Source organism: Falco rusticolus, chromosome Z (assembly GCF_015220075.1).
Source record: "Falco rusticolus isolate bFalRus1 chromosome Z, bFalRus1.pri, whole genome shotgun sequence".
Taxonomy (NCBI): Eukaryota; Metazoa; Chordata; class Aves; order Falconiformes; family Falconidae; genus Falco; species Falco rusticolus.
This window is the reverse complement of record NC_051210.1, coordinates 16,969,583-16,988,127: the sequence shown is the minus strand read 5'-3', so window position 1 is coordinate 16,988,127 and position 18,545 is coordinate 16,969,583. Positions and strand designations below refer to the sequence as shown.

General features: G+C 42.9%; 1 protein-coding gene across 1 annotated transcript in view; it reads left to right on the top strand.

Moving 5' to 3' along the window:
• DGKQ (diacylglycerol kinase theta) overlaps positions 1-16,265 on the top strand; it is a 109,075-nt gene extending 92,810 nt beyond the window's left edge. The window contains exons 20-23 of the mRNA XM_037373287.1: positions 2,079-2,225; positions 3,861-3,972; positions 7,252-7,404; positions 8,539-16,265. Coding sequence (XP_037229184.1) covers positions 2,079-2,225; positions 3,861-3,972; positions 7,252-7,404; positions 8,539-8,637 — 511 coding nt within the window. The 3' untranslated portion in view covers positions 8,638-16,265. The remainder of the gene's footprint in view (positions 1-2,078; positions 2,226-3,860; positions 3,973-7,251; positions 7,405-8,538) is intronic.
• The last annotated feature ends 2,280 nt before the right edge of the window (positions 16,266-18,545 follow it).

Here is an 18,545-nt window from a genome sequence, read left to right as displayed (position 1 = left end):
TGAGATATTAAATTTGCTAAACTGAAGAATTAGTTCAGCCTTCTGAATGCCCCTCAGAAAGGGTGTATGTAGCTTTATGGGTGTAGACAGTGGGGCATCAGGTAGTATATGAGTGTTGGCTATGCTTGTAGTGCATCTTTTTGTAGAAAAACAAACCAAAGGGTGATTCCTGAGCTGTGTGGTTCCCTCATACTCATCTGAGCAGTAGGATGTTACTTCCATATCTGTACTCTAGAGAGCCTTCCAGATGGTTATGGGATAACATAATGATGCGAGTGTTAGAGCCAATCTGATGCAAGGACTAGGTGGCTCCGTGGGGGTGGATGAGCTGCATGTAATGCCCTGCCCTCCTCTCTTATCTCCATCAGTGTCATTTACAGCAGTGACTGCAATGTGGGTCTCACCTAATATAAACCTTGATTTCTTTCAGCACAGATAAGGTGTTGGACACTGCTCCGAGGACAGCTTCCTCCTTCCCACCTTGCTAATTAACTGTGGTGAAACTACTGTCTGCAAAATGTGTCTAACCAAGGGTTTGTTTTAGGAGATGCGTATTCTTTCTGCCCAAGTGGCAAGCTAGTGCGTTATTGGCTGCTGCTAGAAGTGCCTTCCACTGGCACTTTCTCCCCAGATTGTGTCCCACATGTAGATGTGCTAAGAGGGGTAATGATTGTCTCTAGTGACTGATGTGTGAAGATGACCCTTCCAACTTGGCTGACCATTTTAATCATAAAGTATTTCTGTCACCTTCAAAACCACTGGGTACAAATTGGCATGGTAACATTATTATTTAGTCTTAATGTCCTAATAATACAGAAATGGAGTGGAATATGTATGCAGGACAGGAGTGATGGGATTTAATCTCTGACAGATTTACCCTTCGTTGTGTGGGGTGCTGTTACCCAACGTTTCTGGATCTTGTGGACCTCAGTGGTCCATAAGTGTCTCTTAGGAGTCACATAATTCAGGACTGTGTCTGCAGTTGTATTCTTTCAGTTTCTACAGGCTTCCTTCTTCATGCAACAAAAATTAGTACTTCTTGGGAATATTTAGAAGTATTGTGTTTCCCACCAATTTTGTGTTATTTTTCAGTTGTATCCGAAGTAGACAAAACCTGTCTTAGTATAGATACATCTTGTCTGGAGTAGAAACCTATATTAAATGGTGTTACATAAGATACCTTTAATTCAGTGCTGTTTAAACTATTAGCATGTAGGACTAATAATTCCCAATGTAATAATTCAAAAGACCTGAACAGTCTGTCTGAAGAGTTGACTATAACCCACATGCTAAACTGACTGTCTTTCCCTAGTTGAATGTCTACAGGATTTACATGTAATCCTAGAGAGATTTTTCAGGGTTGGATTCCAATGACACCCATGTGCTACTAGGGTCAAATAATGGAAATTACACTTCTTATTTTAAGGTTGCCCTGAAGGTCATGTATCCAAAGATTTACATTCTAGAAGAATTTACTGTGTTTAACTAACATTTGTTTGTGTTATTCTTAAAATATTTTGACATTTCTAGGGTTGCCATGAAATCTTTCTCTTTTTTTACTTTAAAATTCGAAGTGTTAGAGCTCTGTCACAGGTTAACATTACTAAGTGTGTTTTAAGTTTCTGCAGCTGAGTGTATTTCAAATAGGTAAAGCAAAGCCTTGCAAAGGTTTTGTGCCTCAATTATTCTAGATTTGCATGAGAAAACATTTTAAAATGTTTCCTGAAGACCTCTAGGTCTTAATTAAAAATACAGGTTTTCAGTGGAGAAGTTTACATTTCAAAGAGGCATTGCATTGAGGTAATGCTATAAGAAGGGATGATGTTTCTGTAATAAAATTTCACAGATCTCCACATGCCTGGACAGCACGAATCATCCCTTAAGCAAAAAGTATATAAAGTAGCAGTCTGTAGCTTGTGCCTCGTTTCTGCAGTAAAATTAGGAAGAATTTGGAGAGCATTTAATTGAAAAACTCTTCAAACGTAATTACCTGCTAGAGGACAGTACTGGTATATATATGAGGAAGAGTGCTGGGCTGGGCTTTACCTTTTAGTTACAGGATGTGTGTCTGCTCCTAGGTTTCACAACAAAGGAGTTTATGTGAAAGTTGGGCTGCAGAAGATAAGTCATACCAGAAATCTTCACAAAGACATAAAGCTTCAAGTGGACCAGCACGAGGTGGAATTACCAAGTATAGAAGGACTCATTTTTATTAATATACCCAGGTAACAAGGAGAGGAAGGAGCCTGTGTGGATGAATATGTATATGTGGCTTTATGTGTGGAAATGCTGCTTGGTATTTAAGTATCAAATGCCAAATGGCTAGATAAAATGTTAAATGATCTATATTAATAGATGGTTGTTACTAGGTTTTTTTGATTACAGTGTGACTCACTGGCTTTGCAGCTGCAGCTAAGGAGATAGCTCTTAATACTATTTTGACATCAGCGTTCTGATCCTTTGAAAGTCACAAGCTTACTCCACATAAAAGTAGTACTGTCTTGTTTTCCCAGGGCAAACCCCCCACATTTGCTACTTCTTCTGTGTTCTAACAGCAATTTGGAATGATTTCCTCACTAAAGGTCTTCAGACTTCTTTTGGACCAGTTTTTTAGTGAAACATGACTTTTTAGGCATGGTTGTAGGCCTGTGGCTTCTCTCCACTACCATTTTCTACCTCCCCCAGACTGTTTGAACGGTCCACTGGATTTCTCTGTGACTTGTAGAAGGATCAAAGATGATCAGCTTGCACACACTTTCTGGCATGCTAGAGACCAGGCATCTAAGCAGTTTCTGCAGTGAAAGCCAGTCAGGATTCAACTGTCAAACACTGTCTAGGTACTACAGCCATCTGGTCAGTATATGTGGAGCTGATGATGCTACCCAGGTAGCTGTGGAAAACCCACCGCTCACATACCTTCTACAGGGTTCTAGGGGCTGTCCTGAAACCTGCAGGGAGCTAGAGTTACTGCTGTGGAGGAAAGGAAGGCAAATCTGCAGGAAATCTGGCTTCCTTTAGGTGTGCTGTTGGTAGAGGCAGGTTTTCTGTTTGCACAGAACCAGCAGGTAATTAGTGCTGCCATACATTTCAAGTACACTCTTACCTTAAACTACCTGTATATCTTTCCATTTTATTCTGAAAATGTTCCAACTTTTTATTCAAATATATATATTTACATGTACACGCAGGTATGTGCACATGCACATACACACAAGTATACGTTGCACATGAGAACTATGGAGAAGAAAAGATCACGATTAGTACTGAGAAGTCAATGCACTAAAACAATAAGCAAATTATTTGAGTAAGAAGGGCTGATACTTCACGAAAAGCAACATGGTGTTAAGTCGAGAGAAGCATTTCAGAGGACTGAAGTGCAGGAGTACCTGCCTAACTGCAAGTGAGTTTGGTCAGGTACAAGAATAAAAACTTGCTAGTTGTTTCAGCTTTAGTTTCTCCTCAGTAGCTTCCGTGAGTATTGTCAAGACCAGTAAGATCTGTGTTAAGTTCTTAAGTCTTGGAAGTTAAGGGTTAGCGTAGCTGTAGCCTGTATTTCCCATCAAACTAAAGCTCTTTGAAGTTACTTTCCTCTTGCCTGTTCTTTTTCTTCCACGTGGAAACTACTTACCTGACTCCTTCTTTCACTCCTAAAAGATCTGGTCAGAAGTCTTCCAAATCTTAGGAAAACACTTGCTGCTTCTACAGCGCAGGAAAGCTGTGTTGTCTCCTCCAGCTGGTGGGGAGCAATGTCTAGCTTTTGAAGTCTGGCAAACGAGCCACCCCTAGCAGGGTACTGGGCTGGGTGCCCTGTGGCAGATGGCACATCTGCAGGCAGTCACTGTGGTGTGCTCTTTATGCAGCTGGGGGTCTGGAGCTGATCTCTGGGGGTCTGAGAGTGATAGCCGCTTTGAGAAACCGCGCATTGATGATGGCCTGCTGGAAGTTGTTGGTGTGACTGGCGTCGTTCACATGGTAAGTTGGCATTCCAGTAAGAACAGAGGAAACATACATTTTCTCGGAGTAGTTTATTTTGTAACAGACAGTGCATTGCAAGTGCCTAGTCCTAAAAAGTATGCCTCCATGTTACGGTTATACCATGATTTATTCAGGTACTTGTTGCATCACACAGAAGTGGTTATAGACCATAAACAGAATTTATGGGCAGTGTTGGCTTTCTCTGAAGAAAGCATTCAGATGTGAGGGGTTTAACTGCAGCTGGTGTGCCTGCTCATGGACTGCAGTGCCTTCTTGTTGCCTGTTCATTGGCCTGTCCTGAAGGTCCATATTAAGGTGCCAGACTATGACAGATGGAATGGAAACAGAAGAAACTTGTGGTTGGGTAACAAGTAGTAATAGCAATACGAAGAACTTCTTAAAAGGGCATAGGCGAATGCTTTGTGGCTTGTGTAGGCTTTGAACCGAGGCCAGAAACATGCATGTATACATACAGATGAAATGCACATATATATGTACTACAGAATACACTAGCTTTCTCACAACAAGTATCATGGTGTCAAAACAAAACCGTTCGTGGGATAAGAACAAGATTTTATTTTACATTACAAAACCACGCACTCTTCACTTAGTGTGTTTTCAAAAAATCTTGTCATACCTCATCACCTCATCAGAGCAGACATTCCTTCCAGGTGGATGGCTTTATAATCATCTGCCACAGGCTTTCCGACACCTGTCTCTGAGAATCTGATGGTAGATGTTCTTGATCTGAACGGTACGTGAAGCAGATGGTATGCCAGCTCTGCAAGGAATATTATGACTCAGTTTGTGCAACTTCAATTCTTCCATGTATTACCTGTTTTTACAATGGCCTGCTGTTAGCAACACAGTGCTGTGGGATGGCAGGTTATATATGCCAAGGATACGGAGAGAGCCGGCGGAGGAGCTCGCCAAGTCACTCCATAATTTATCAGCAGCCCTGGCTAACTGGGGAGGTCCCAGAAGGCTGGAGGTTAGCCAGCGTGACACCCATCTTAAAAGAAGGGCTGACCTTGGTGCTGGGGAAGGATAGTGAAGCACCATCATCCTCAGTGCCATCATGCAGCACATGCAGGACAACAGGGGGGTCAGGCCCAGCCAGCATGGGGTTATGAAAGGCAGGTCCTGCTTGACAAACCTGATCTCCTTCTGCCAGAAGATGACTCTCCTAATGGATGAGGGAAGGGCTGTGGATGTTTTTTAACTGGACCTTATTAAAGCCTTTCACACTGTCTCCCACAGCATTCTCCTGGAAAAACTGACTGTTCAGGACTTGGGTGGGTGTGCTCTGCACTGGGTTAAAAGCTGGCTGGACAGCCAAGCCCAAAGCGTGGTGGTGAACGGAGTTACATCCAGCTGGTGGCCGGTCACAAGTGGTGTTCCCCTGGGCTCAGCATTGGGGCCAGCCCTGTTTAATACCTTTATCAACAATCTGGACGAGGGGATCGAGTGCACCCTCAGCCAGTTTGCAGATGACACCAAGCTGGGGGGAGTGTTGACCCGCCTGAGGGCAGGAGGCTCTGCAGAGGGACCTGGGCAGGCTGGAGCGATGGGCCCAGGCCAGTCGTGTGAGGTTCAGCAGGGCTCAGTGCCGGGTCCTGCCCTTGGGTCACACCAGCCCCACGCAGCGCTACAGGCTGGGGCAGAGCGGCTGGAAAGGGCCTGGTGGGAAAGGGCCTGGGGGTGCTGGGTGACGGCCGGCTGGGCAGGAGCCAGCAGTGTGCCCAGGGGGCCCAGGCGGCCAGCAGCACCCTGGCTGGTGTCCCCAGCAGTGTGGCCAGCAGGACCAGGGCAGTGACCGTCCCCCTGCACTGGGCACTGCTGAGGCCGCCCCTCGAACCCTGTGTTCAGGTCTGGGCCCCTCTCTGCAAGAGGGACGTAGAGGGGCTGCAGCGTGTCCAGAGACGGGCAGCGGGGCTGGGGAAGGGGCTGGGGCACAGGTCTTGTGGGGAGCCGCTGAGGGGGCTGGGGGTGTTTAGTCTGGAGGCTCAGGGGGGACCTTGCTGCTCTCTGCAGCTGCCTGACAGGAGGCTGTGGGCAGGTGGGGGTTGGTCTCTTCTCCCAGGTAACAAGTGACAGGACAAGAGGAAACGGCTGCAAGTTGCGCCAGGGGAGGTTTAGATTGGAGATTAGGAAAACTTTCTTCACTGAAAGTGTGGTGAAGCATTGGAACAGGCTGCCCAGGGAGGTGGTGGAATCACCATCCCTGGGGGTATTTAAGAAACATGTAGATGCGGTGCTTAGGGATGTGGTTTAGTGATGGACTTGGCTGTGCTGGGCTAACAGCTGGACTTGATGATCTTGAAGGTCTTTTCCAACCTAATGATTCCATGATTCTGTGATTGTCTTAATGTTTCTCTCACTATTTTAAGAAATCTGCTGCTGAAAAAGTGTATGTGGTCAGGTAACTAGAGACAACTAATTCATACAACCATCAAAAATTGAAAGGTGGGTGCTTGAAACTGCAGCTCAATCTTTGGTGTTGGCCCACTTTACCATTTTGTAATTTAGGTCTTTTAAAGAAGACAAATATAAAGCACTGCATTAGAAGAAGTGGTTTGGTAGAGATCCTTAAAATTTTTGTGAAGTTACAAGGAACAAGGAGTGTACCCATTGCTTTGGAAGATAGATGTTAACAAACTCATGCTCTGGTTTTGTGATCTTCTTTTAAGGTTTTTACCACCGTGTTTGGTGTCTGTATGCATTCCCTATGAGAATGTGTAGCAGCAAAGGTCACTTTGCTTCACTTTCTACAATTAATACTTAGCCATTAGTTGTAGCCAAGTATATGCATATGTAGTTTAGTTTATATGTATGTATGTGGAGTTGAGTTTAGCAAAACACTCTGATAGACTTCTGAGTTTCACATGTGCCGAACTCTCTGTGTATAGTTTGTTGTTTTGAAAATGTGTTTACTTCATTATGGAGGGGAGAGGTAAAAGCAAACAAGACCTTTGTGTGTGCATGCTTCTTGGCCAACCTGAGTGTGCAGATGATTTCAGTGTGCAAAACTGTGTATTTTGCTTCTGGCAGCCTGCAGGGTTATCTGAATTGTTCTTCATGTGCTAACTTAAATAATTAATGCTGCATCAGTAAAGGCATTTTTTTGCCTTTATTTTTTGATTTTGCCTATTCTTTTACTTGAAACTTAAAATGTCAGATGAGACTAAAATTCTATCCACTCAGTTTTAATGCAGCTAATATTTGTGATTCTTGTTGATTGGGTTGATTGATATCATGGTCTTTACTTCCTCACAGGGTCAAGTCCAAGGTGGTTTTCGATCAGGAATCCGCATAGCCCAAGGCTCATACTTTCGTGTAACACTGCTAAAACCAATTCCAGTTCAAGTTGATGGAGAGCCCTGGATTCAGGCCCCTGGCCAGATTATTATTTCTGCTGCAGGACCAAAGGTACTGGCTGTAGGTTTCTCTTAGCAAGTTGATTTTGTTTCTCCAGTGGATATGATCATACTATCTTGCTTGTCCGTTGTGTTCTGATGCTTCACTTTAAAAGAGTTGGTTGGCACAGTGTGGTAGCTGTTGGATAAATATGTAGCAGTTTCTACAGAGAATGGTTTGAGGGCCCACTCCACTGGCTCAGATGACGCTTGTGTTTAAAGTAGTAGTCCCCGAGTTTCAGCTTATTGACTTAATTTTTTCCCCTGTATTGAGATCTTTAGGTAGGTCACAGTTATGAGGGCCATGGCAGTACTGCAGTGCACCAGGTAGGAAGCAGTCTGCTGGCAGTGCTGGAGGAGGGAAGGTCTGTCAGAGAGCAGCAAAGGAGAAAGCTGAATCATGGAGGAGAAAGTGCTGAGAATAAGATAGCTGGGAGTGATCAGTGTGTGGTTTTCCTTGATATTTCAATGTATATGTAGAAGGAAAAGAGCATCAGCTACCTAAGAATTTAACTTCTCTACTGACATCAAAATTGTGAAATAAACATTTTGTAGTAGTTGACTCTGGTGCACACCGGTCTACACATTTGCCTGCTACTGTAAGGATGCCTTTTTAACTCACACAAATTTGTTGCTGCAGGCAGTCTTGGAGAATGCATAGCCCTGCTGGGAGGGCTACCAGAACGATGGCCCTTGCAGAGGAAAAATGGGTGAAAAAGAGGGTCATCCCTCAAATATTTTGGAATATGTTAAACTTTGGTTTTTTCCTGAAAGAAAGTGAGGAAAAGAGAAAGAGAGAGAGAACAAACCTGATTTCTCCTTCCAGTGAGAAATATTTCTATCTTTCTATCAGGTTAGTGACTAATAGTGTTATCTGTATATATGTGTATGTATATTTGTGTACATAAACATATATGCACACACATATATATCCTTACACATACACATACATGTGTATGTATGTTTATGTAAAAAACCAATTAATCCTATAGCTTTATAAGGAAATAGGTCCTTCAGATAGTTGCGTATTTAAATGTTTTTCTGTTGCAGTTCCAACATTTTACTTGTGTATTAGTTAGTTCTCTTAGATCTGCTTATAGGTGACTACAGGTATTTCAGTATTCACTTTTAAAACTTTCCATTTTAGGTCCATATGTTGAAAAAATCCAAGCAGAAACAGAAAAAAACTGGAAGCCTGAGAGAAATGAGAGTGGATAGCATGTCAGTCTCTGAAGGAGGACGCTAAGTGGAGACCTGTGTTCAGAAATAATGCAGCACACCTACTGTAGATACGAAGATGGTTCGGTAAAACGGAGTGCAGACGACTAGTGAAGAGGGTTGCTCATGAGCGTGCCTTTCATTACATTTTGACAGGACTGGGTTCTACTTCATCTTTCAAAGACAGTGCCTCATTATTACAAATAACTATTATGTACTTGTCTCATCTGAAATGTTTCCTTTGGGTTGCTTTTCCATAAGCCATTTCCCAGGTTTTTCATGTTTATAGAAAATGAGGCCAAACAGAGATTCCAAGATGCTGAGATTTCTGCATCTACCTTCACAAAGACTCTTCCTCTTTTCCCAGCTGTTTCTTAAAGAAAATCATTCCGTAGATAATTTTTGGTGCATTGTGCCATAAATGAAAATGTGTTCCTTTAAATTAATGCTCGCAGTACCCTCCCAACCAAAAAAATGCAAAGAATGAGCTGCTGAGAACTCCTTGGATCAGTCCAAATAGCACAGCTGAAACAGCGCTACTGTAAAGAGAAAAATACAAAACCCAGGAGAGAAGATTTCTGTAAAAGGAGTCCCATGCACGGGGAAGAGATAAAGTACTAGAACAATTGAGTCGAAATACTTCAGAGAGTTCGCTTCAGCAGTGTTTGGACAGTATGAATGAAGGGGAAGTAGCTTGTACAGCAAGTTCTCAACTGCAGCTTAGTTTCTCCTGCATTATTCAGTCAAAGCCTGTTTTAAAAGCTATTTGAATTTCAGCAGCTACCACTCTAATTTAAAAAAGGAACAAGAATACTCAAGGCAGTATTACATTATACTGATTTTTTCTATCACTGAAACCATTATCTTTGACAGCAGGCCTCTCTTCTTGTCTTTACTTGTGCTGTTTCATTTTCATTAATTTGTGACAGTTGGACTGTTATTCAAGCTCAAGGACTAAAAAAATCATCGCTAATTAGGGTAAAAGAAATACCTTAGTGTTAAGTAAATTAGCACAGTCATATGTTAGAGCTGAAGTACAGCATAGCTTCACTGAGGAGCCTTAGGAGGTATTGAAGCCTGTAGCGTGCATGTGATATTCTGTAGGCTTCAGATAATGGAATGTGATAGCTGTCATGAAAACTCATGTACCTGGCCAGCCTTCCCAGGTCCTTGGTGGGTGGTGTCATCAGGTGTGGGCACAGGGGCACAGTGGCTGTCTTTTCTCACTTGGATGAGTGTGTGCTCTTCAGAGGCTGTTCCTCTGTCACCTCCTGTGAGACTGAGGTCACCTCTCTGTGCTTACCCATCTGCTGAAGATGTGGGGGTCCAGTACCTATTTCAGAGCTTACTGCTAGAGGCTGGTGCTCGAGCAGACATGCTGCTCCTGTCATGCACTGCACGCGTCTACTGCCCGTGGCCATAGCTGTGTTGATCTTCACTCACATCTCTGCTGTCTCATCTCACCACTGGTTCTCCAGTGACTGAACCTTTCGCCTCAGGTCAACATCGTACACAAGGGGCCCCTCTGAGCTAGTTGTGCAGGGGGCCTGCAGCATTTTGCCACTCGTGTGCATCTGCTGCTTGGAGCTACTTAAGCTGTGTTGTTGGGAGCCCACTTAGCTAGCCAGTGGGCTAGCTTGTCCTCTGTTGCATGGTAATAACTAATTCAGCTATGGATGGCACGAATTCATCACTCAAGTGACAGCTTGAGGAGCATTGCTGTCACTCAGTATCTAGGAAAACAGCTCCAGCTGCTGCAGGGGACTTCAGTGTATATGCCAAAGCCATATTCTATTGGAGCCAGTTACGTTCTGAGGCGCTTCTTGTTGGGTCTTGTTGGTCAGTCTGTACTCTTAAGCACTGTGCCAACTTCAGCAAATCTGATCATCACTTGTGCTTTCTACTTTCCAGTCACAGTGCAGACAAGGGCGTGAATGTGGGTGCTACAAGAATATAGCAATCTATAGCAACAGAATGATACAGCTAAAGCTGTAAACTGACAAAAGAGCCATGCAAAAATGGCAGCTGCCCACAGCCTCTCCTTCCTGTCTAGTGATTCCTTCTGTTCTTAGTGTTCTGGTAGAGATGTATTTGGAGGACTGACTCCTGTTTTCAATGGAGCCTGTTTTATTGTTTAAATTGTTAATTTAATTTTAGGGTTGTTCTTCAGCTACCACCATGTGGACTACAACTTGCCTTTTTATTCAACATGCGAACTAGATTCATGCTATGAAGGAGATGGTGTGGGTAGTACAGACCTAAAATCCTCATCTCCTGATCATTAAACACAGTGTTGTCTCTGCTTCAGAACCTGGTCTTGAAGGATCAGCTGGAGCTTTTCTGACATCCTAGTACCAGCATTACAACTAGTAAGAGTGAAGTTGTATTTCAGGGTATGCCCTCTCAGGATGAAGCTCGCTAATTAGAGAGGAAATCTGAAACAGATTGCTGCTTACAATTGCCCAGAAAGCCAGAGAAGCTGCTTTGTGTCCTCAGGGCAGCAAAAAGAATGCATGGTCTTTCCAGTTGCTGATTCAGTAATGGAGAGGAAAACTTGACTTTTTGTTACAGAAAATATGCGTGGGCTCCAAGCTTGCTGGTACTGACCCGTCTTGTGAAGCCCAAGTAAATAAACCTGTCTTACTGTTTTTCCAGACGTAGATAGTTCTGCAGCATGCAGCTGACCGTGGTTCGTGTTCTTGGCTCTTTAAGGGCCTGGCTGTCTCTCCCTTTGCTCAGTGCCTGGTATCTGAAATAACACGAGACTCTTGAGTCACAGTATTTTAATCAGAGGGCCCCTTACTGTGGTGTATCCTTCCATGGTGATTTTCCGTCTCTGGAACACTGGACCAGCCTGTGTACAGTGATAGCGTACTGACAGGATAGCGTCGTGGCAACAAGTGACACAGAAGGACGAATGTGTTCTCACAACTGCCAGAGGGGATCCTGGGGGAGGACAGGAAAGCTTTGAGTTTTCTTTTTTCTTTCCCTTTTCTTCTTTCCCAGAAACCAGCTTCCACATGTTTTTTGAGCAGATGAGTGCCACACTGGAATGAAAATGTATCTTAAGAAAAACACACTTGGCGTTTAATGTCTCTACGCATCATAAAATAATGCTTGGTGTGTTTTGAAGACGGAACAGATTCCTAGGCAGTTGAGATAGGAAAGGTCCTGTAAAGTTTTAAAAAGGAGAAACTCAATATTTAACCCCTCTGTTAAGATGTTTCAGTTTCAGGTACTGTAATGACCAGTATAACAAGACTTCTTTTTATTATTATTATTATGTTATGGGTTTTTTTTATTTTTTCATCATACATGGTCTCTGAGAAGGCCTAGTATTTTATTTCATAGTATGTAAGACTTCCTTAAAGAGAAAACTCTTTGCAATTAATACAAAGCATTTTGACTTATCCTTTACGTTGAACAAAACAATGCATGACAATTCACATGATAGTGGGCAGATAAGTGATTCTCAGCACTGAGTCTTTAAGTAACCTTGTGCGAGAATCTAGTGGTCACACAGCCAAGTGCTATTAATAATTCAGTAACAAGAGCATTGGGGAAGAGGCTCTGTTCTGTCAAGACAGGCGTTAATCAACATCCAGAACACTGAACCGGTGTGGACAGGGCAGAGATGGAGGCTCATTGCTGTCCTGAGCACACTCCATCCTCTCTCCACTGCCTCGCCTTTTTACCTTGTCTATAAACCATGGCAGGCACAGCTAGCGTCTCCCTGCTGAATTACACACTCCTGACCTTCTACTAGTGTCCTACTCTGCTTTGCCAACATGGGGGAGAGAGGGGTCCTGAAAATTATGGTTCATTTCCAATACCCCACTCCTGCAGAAGAGAGAAGGTGGTCAGTGGGTTAAAATCTGTTTTGATGGTTGAAACACATTACCTCTGTCTCAAGAGAACTGAAATGCAAAAGCTCATCCGTGAGATGACAGGTACTACTTCAGAAAATTTGCTGCTTTTTACCCATGGCTTTTATACTTGATTTGTGTAGTTTAAATGCCAAGAACCTTTTGTTCATATATGTGTATATATGTGTGTGTTTATATACATATGCTGTTAAAAATAGGCCTTATGATATTTCCCGTCACAGTGCCTAGTTGTACAGCTTTTACAGTGTTACAGCATTCTGATAGCACTCACTTTTGGATCTATCATCAGCTTTGGAGAGGAGGCAGAGCTTGCTTTTGTACTGATCCCACTGAGCTTCCCAGCAGATGCTTCTAATGGGCATGTGCTCTTCCACAAGACATGATGGCAATATAGTGAAAGCACAACTGCACTTAGAGTACAGTCACTGCATGTGCACAATTTGAACTCTTGCTCTTTCCAGATTTTAATCAAGTCTTTGTGTGTCTAAAATCAATGGCAATGGCTACCGTAGCATTTGGAAAACTAGAAGCTGTAGCATAGTCCGCTGCAAGACTTAAGTAAGGAACAAAACTAAATGAATTGTTATAGAATGTTTTTCAGTGAAGAAAATCTTCACAGTTACCCTCTTGTAAGTATTGTACAGATTGCATTTCTTTAAAGAGCAAATAATGTTCTTGTTTTGAATAAGAACTGTTTGGAATCACTAAGCATTTATGCGTGTCCATTACTCTGCAGCAGTCTGTTTGTAAATCTGTCATTGAATGAAGCCTCATTTTGTGGGAGAAGGTAAAAGGAGCTGTTGTGACACTTAAAAATTACTTATGTTGCCAGCACAATAGATTTAGCTGCGTAGGTATTCTGTAATGTGCTGACTATGCGAGCAGGTGTGCCCTGTGTTGCATAGCCACAGGTCCATACACCGGCACTGAAACTGGGGATACGTTAAGAGTTGTGCATTTGAGAGACCTGGCAGTATATTCTTCCAGTCCGTACCTCATACCTCTTCCTTCATCCTTCACAGTAACTGCATTTTCTGACAGGCTGCCTTGCTGCGCTTTGGGCCCAGCCTTTATACTGAAACTGGTAACAAGGGCATGAGTACGTGGTGGTGAATGTGTGTGAAGAGCAGGGGAATGGAGACCCTGCTCTAAAATACCACTCTGACTGTTCGTTAATTTCTACTTCAGCTTCTACTTCAGCCATTTAGCAGCTGTGCAGCAAAGCCTCGGCAGCTACTGAACACCTTGGATTCATGGTGACAGCATTGCCTCATTTTCAGGCTTTGATCTTCCATGCACCAGTGCATGTATCAGTTCATAGACTTTTTGCACTTAACAGAAAATGCAGGTTAGGTAGGCTTAGGGTGTGGCAAAATTGCAATGTTTGTACTTTTTTGTAAATATGGGGATGATTCTACAGATACAAAAATGCACTTTCAGGTAACAGTGAAAACAAGTTTGTAGAATGCAGCTGTTTAGGAGTTTCTCTGAGTGCAGGGTTCCTTGATTCCCATCCATCTCTAATACTGTGTTTTCCTTGAAAGCCTGCTTGGGAATGAGAGAAGGTATCTTCTTCCCATCACAGTGTGTATTTGTAGCTGACTGACTGAAAGTTCACATATGTATTTTTAAACAATTAAAAATTGGCTGCTATTCTAAGATTTAGGTTTATTAGACTGATTTTATAATGCTTAAAAGTAATTTTCAAGTTTTATTTATAATGTCAACATTTACTGATTTGACACTTGGCTGGTAGGAGAGATCCAGCTCAAAGCCTTTGTTCCTTTTGCTATTTAATGTATGTTTTTAACAGTGTAGCCATTGTATGTGTAGAATGCAGTGGAATCAATGCAAATTATTAATCTTGACCTGCAGTTAGACTGGCAGTTTCAATGTTTACAGGTTGGTGACTATTGATTGTAAACTCATACATGTCAGTTGAAACTGCACTCTTTCCGTTTTTTGGAAGCATTGTTTCTGCTTCCCATGACAACGAAATAGTGGCCTTCTGGTTTAGATACCTGGTTATCTCCCTTTGGAGGGATTTAAATGAGGATGATGACTTCTCTGCCATGGACCTGTTGGACAGAATTTCTACTGATACAAGTGTCGTATTGAACATGTTTTCCAAAGGATTGACTTTATTTTTTGTGAAGATAATTTATGAGAATGTTTTATAAGCAGATCGGTGTTGTTGAAAAAGTTGGGTTGAAGTCTTGAAATAAATGTATGTAGATATTAAAGATGTATCCCAAAGCAAAGTATTTTTAAATAGGGCACCATTACTGGTGTAGTTATCCCTCTGAGCTCTCCTAGCAACACACCCATTTTACCATGTCACTGGGGTCAGCTCAGCTGTGTTATTTAGGAGACAACTTGATTTCAGAAGATGTGGCTTCATTTATATTGTGCATATCCCATATTACACCTCTGGCAGCAACTCCTAATAGAAACATCAGCTGTAGAAGGCAGAACTTTTTCCCCATAGAAACTAGTGCAGGTTAAAGATTAGAGAAGCCCGCCCATGTGCTTGACTGTGGGAAAAGTTACAAATCTGGTGACTGCTGGGCACTTACTGTCCCCTCTCACTGTCCACAGGGTGTGCCACGTATTAGTCCTTTTGCATTCTGAAGGCAAGAAGGCGCAAATCAACATGTGCCTGTGTCAGTTAACAGCTTGCCTCGCCGTGGCATCCCTTTGTGCTGCTGGTCTTGCCAAATTGGGTAGCAAGAGGTGCTTGAATAATACTGAGTATTTATTGTGTAATTTTAGGTGCTTATACAGCCTTCCCTGCTATTTTAAAGCAAAATTTTGGGGATCAGTAGCATAGCAATAGCTGTATAACTCCAGCTTTCTGACCATGCCAAAAGCAAGTTATCCTTGGAATAGTTTAATTAGCAATGGTGTAGATAGTAGCAATCAATACCTTGACGCTCCAAGTTCTGATTATTGGAAGGGAGCATCTCTGCTTTGAATGCAAAGCATCACAGAGTTTGCAATTCACTACAGATTTCAGTGTCCCTTCTACTTAGGAACCACCCATGACATCTTAAGTCTTCTCAAATTACAGCTTAGCTATTGCTTAAATAACTGTGTCTTTCACCTCTGGTTGTTTAAATCATCCAACTTCAAGCAGTTTTATGAATGCTATTTTAATTCAAGATACTCTTAAGATGTCTTACAGCATTTCTTGTGGATGTTCTAATACATTGGTAATAAATCATCGTGGCCCAAAATACTAAGGTAAACTGACCATTGAACAGTTAATTTTCCAGTGCTTATTCTTTGTGCATCAGCCTAATAATTCTCAGAAAAAAAAGCCTAAGTATAAGCATTAAAGTGGTTGAAAACTGTTTCCACATTGTGTGTCTCAAACCAGTAATTATTATCACGCGTTTACTTGTGGATTGGTCTCAGAAACAGGCTTTTAATGATGTAACTTGTTTCTCAGTGTCTGTCTTGTAAATGAGACACGTCACTATGCTGTGGTAACTTGTCTAGAAATAACATGCCTAGTGTACTAATTGGTTTTTTTTTAAAAAAAAAAAGGTAATTTATAAAAGATGGACTGTTCTCTCATATTTAAACATCTGTTTGTCCTTGGGTTATGTTCTTAGAACAATTCTGTATATATTTTGCAATATGTGTTTTGTGTTTGATTGTACATTTTGCACTGATTTGAAATTCTGTATTCTAAGTATTATTTACAAGTTTCAGAGATCTGTAACTAGAATTTGTCTGTGAAAAATACAACATCTCTTCTACCCTGGATGTTCGTGAACTAGTCATGTTTTAAAAACAGTGAAATACACTTCTGCAGAGACAAACGTACTTTGTTTCAGCAGGGCACTACTTTTATAGGTATTCTGTAGCCTTGCTGTTTGAGGTGGGGTCCTACTCTGTAAAGGCTGGCTTATGCTGTAGCAGGGGTATTTTGTAGGGTTTGGTTTCTAAAAGATGACACCTACATGCTGTTTGACCCCAGCAACATTCAAGCACTTCTAGAACCCTTATTTCTGGGAGTAGCACTTGGTGTAACTGGTAAAGCCTTCTGTGGATAGCACCATAGTGTATTAATCATTTTGGGTTTGTGCGTTACTTTCATGATGAGCCAGACCTTCCAAGGTCGTTTTGTATGATTGCTTGCCCTATTTGCACTCCTCTAGAAATACATCACCTGGTGTTTCCAGGCGGTGGGGAACAAGCCCATGCAAGCCGTTTTGCTTGGCTGGGGTGAGCGGTGGTGGACCTGGTCTGCACAACTCAAGGGCCAGACCCCACAGACCTGCTTGGCTTCCAGGAATTCAGCTGGCGCAAGAGGAAGGGTTCTCCAGGGAGCAGAGCCCAGACAGAAACTGCTCCGCTGTGGGTGGACAGCCCACCCTTCCCTGGAGGTCAAGACCTGTCAGCTCCTGACCTGCCTGTCATGGCTGATGGGGTCCATCAGTTTGACAGCTCCACTTAGGATGTCCCTGCTGTACTAACTCTTCCTCTGGCGTGGAGCCAGTATTTCTCCCGGCTGTGTTAAACAATTGATTGCAGAACAGGGAGGAGCTTGGTTTTGCCATAGCATCTCAGGGTAAACCTTATTGTTCCTTGCTGGGCTGCAAATCAACAAGCTGTGAAGCAGCTACCATCACATTTTAAAAACATACGTAGAAAAACTCAGATCAGGACTAGTGTTCTGGGAAAAGCGAGAAAGCAAACAAAATTACTGACCTTCATGTACAGGAATAAAAAAGAACCCACAAAACTCCTGGCCCTGAAGGGTTCATGATTTAACCAAGCTTTATGACTACTAGCTTGCCTTAAAAATGGAGGAAAAATCGCCCTTTGCAAAGTAGCGTTTTCCACTTAACTCTTTCTTCAAGTCCTAGTGGTGGTGAGGCACATTAAAGAATGCTGCTCTTTACATTATATGCACTTATTTTCAGCTTTTACACATTTTACACATCACCTATTTCAAATAGGCGATTACAGGAGCTGGCCAGGCTGCCCTGTCAGTAAAACACATGTACCTGGAGGACCTGGGTAATCTCTGTGGGTGCTGAATGTGGTGAAATCCTTCCAAATGCTGCAGGTGGGCTTCTGGTGCATCTCTAAGATAGCACCATGCAGAGAGCTAGGTGAACTTTGTTCTTCAGGAGACATGACCAAAAACTCATCCTCTTACACAGTCCTGAAAAAGGAAGGGAGTGTGATCTAATTTCCAGTAACTGGGAAGAAGCAGGTGGTGATGAAACCTCCGTCTTAGAGCACTGCTAGAGGCTCTTGCATCACACCTGACAGATTTCTTTGAAGCTGTGGGCATGACACTCCAGCCCACCCATAGGATGCAGCCAGCAGACGTATGCTGGCATGCAGGTGTCCTGCGAGGCTTCTTAAGTAAAGTTGCTTAGTGAGCATAAAGGCACATCCTCAGTCCTACCTGTGTGCAGGGAGGCCTCAAAACCCGTGCCCAAGCCTAAATGAGCATGCTCTGACTGCCAAAAGGAAAGAGGACAAGGAAAGAAATGCAAGTGGGGAAGCCTCCTAGCTGGGGCTCCAGATGACACAGAAATTCACTGTTCCAGGGATCTGGGGGACAAGAGAGTGTTTGGGTATCCAGAGGGTGGCACCCCATGTTAAACTGCATGGAGTACACCTGAAGTGGCCTGCAGGCAGAAAAGGTACCAGGTCAAATTACCTGCCATTTCAGGGGGAGGCAGCATAGGCTTCAGTGAAGGATAATGATTACACAGTTCAACACACAAGATGCCATGATGTTCTGGGTATTTTGATGATGGTCTGCCAGCGGATTTTACTCCTGCCCTCCTCTGAGCTGACACAACAACAAGGATCTGGTTTGCAGGCAGCATGATTTCCAGCAGTCCCACCCTGCCTGCTTGTGTAGGGTTGTGCCTTGCAATCTGGCCATGCCACATTCCCATCGTTGGGAACTGGTGTCCAAGAATGGGAAAGATGGTTTGGCCATGGTAAATCCCCATTTGACTTCCAAGTGGATTTAGTCACCAGTTGGACAAACACACTTTGAAGTACAGCTAAAGCA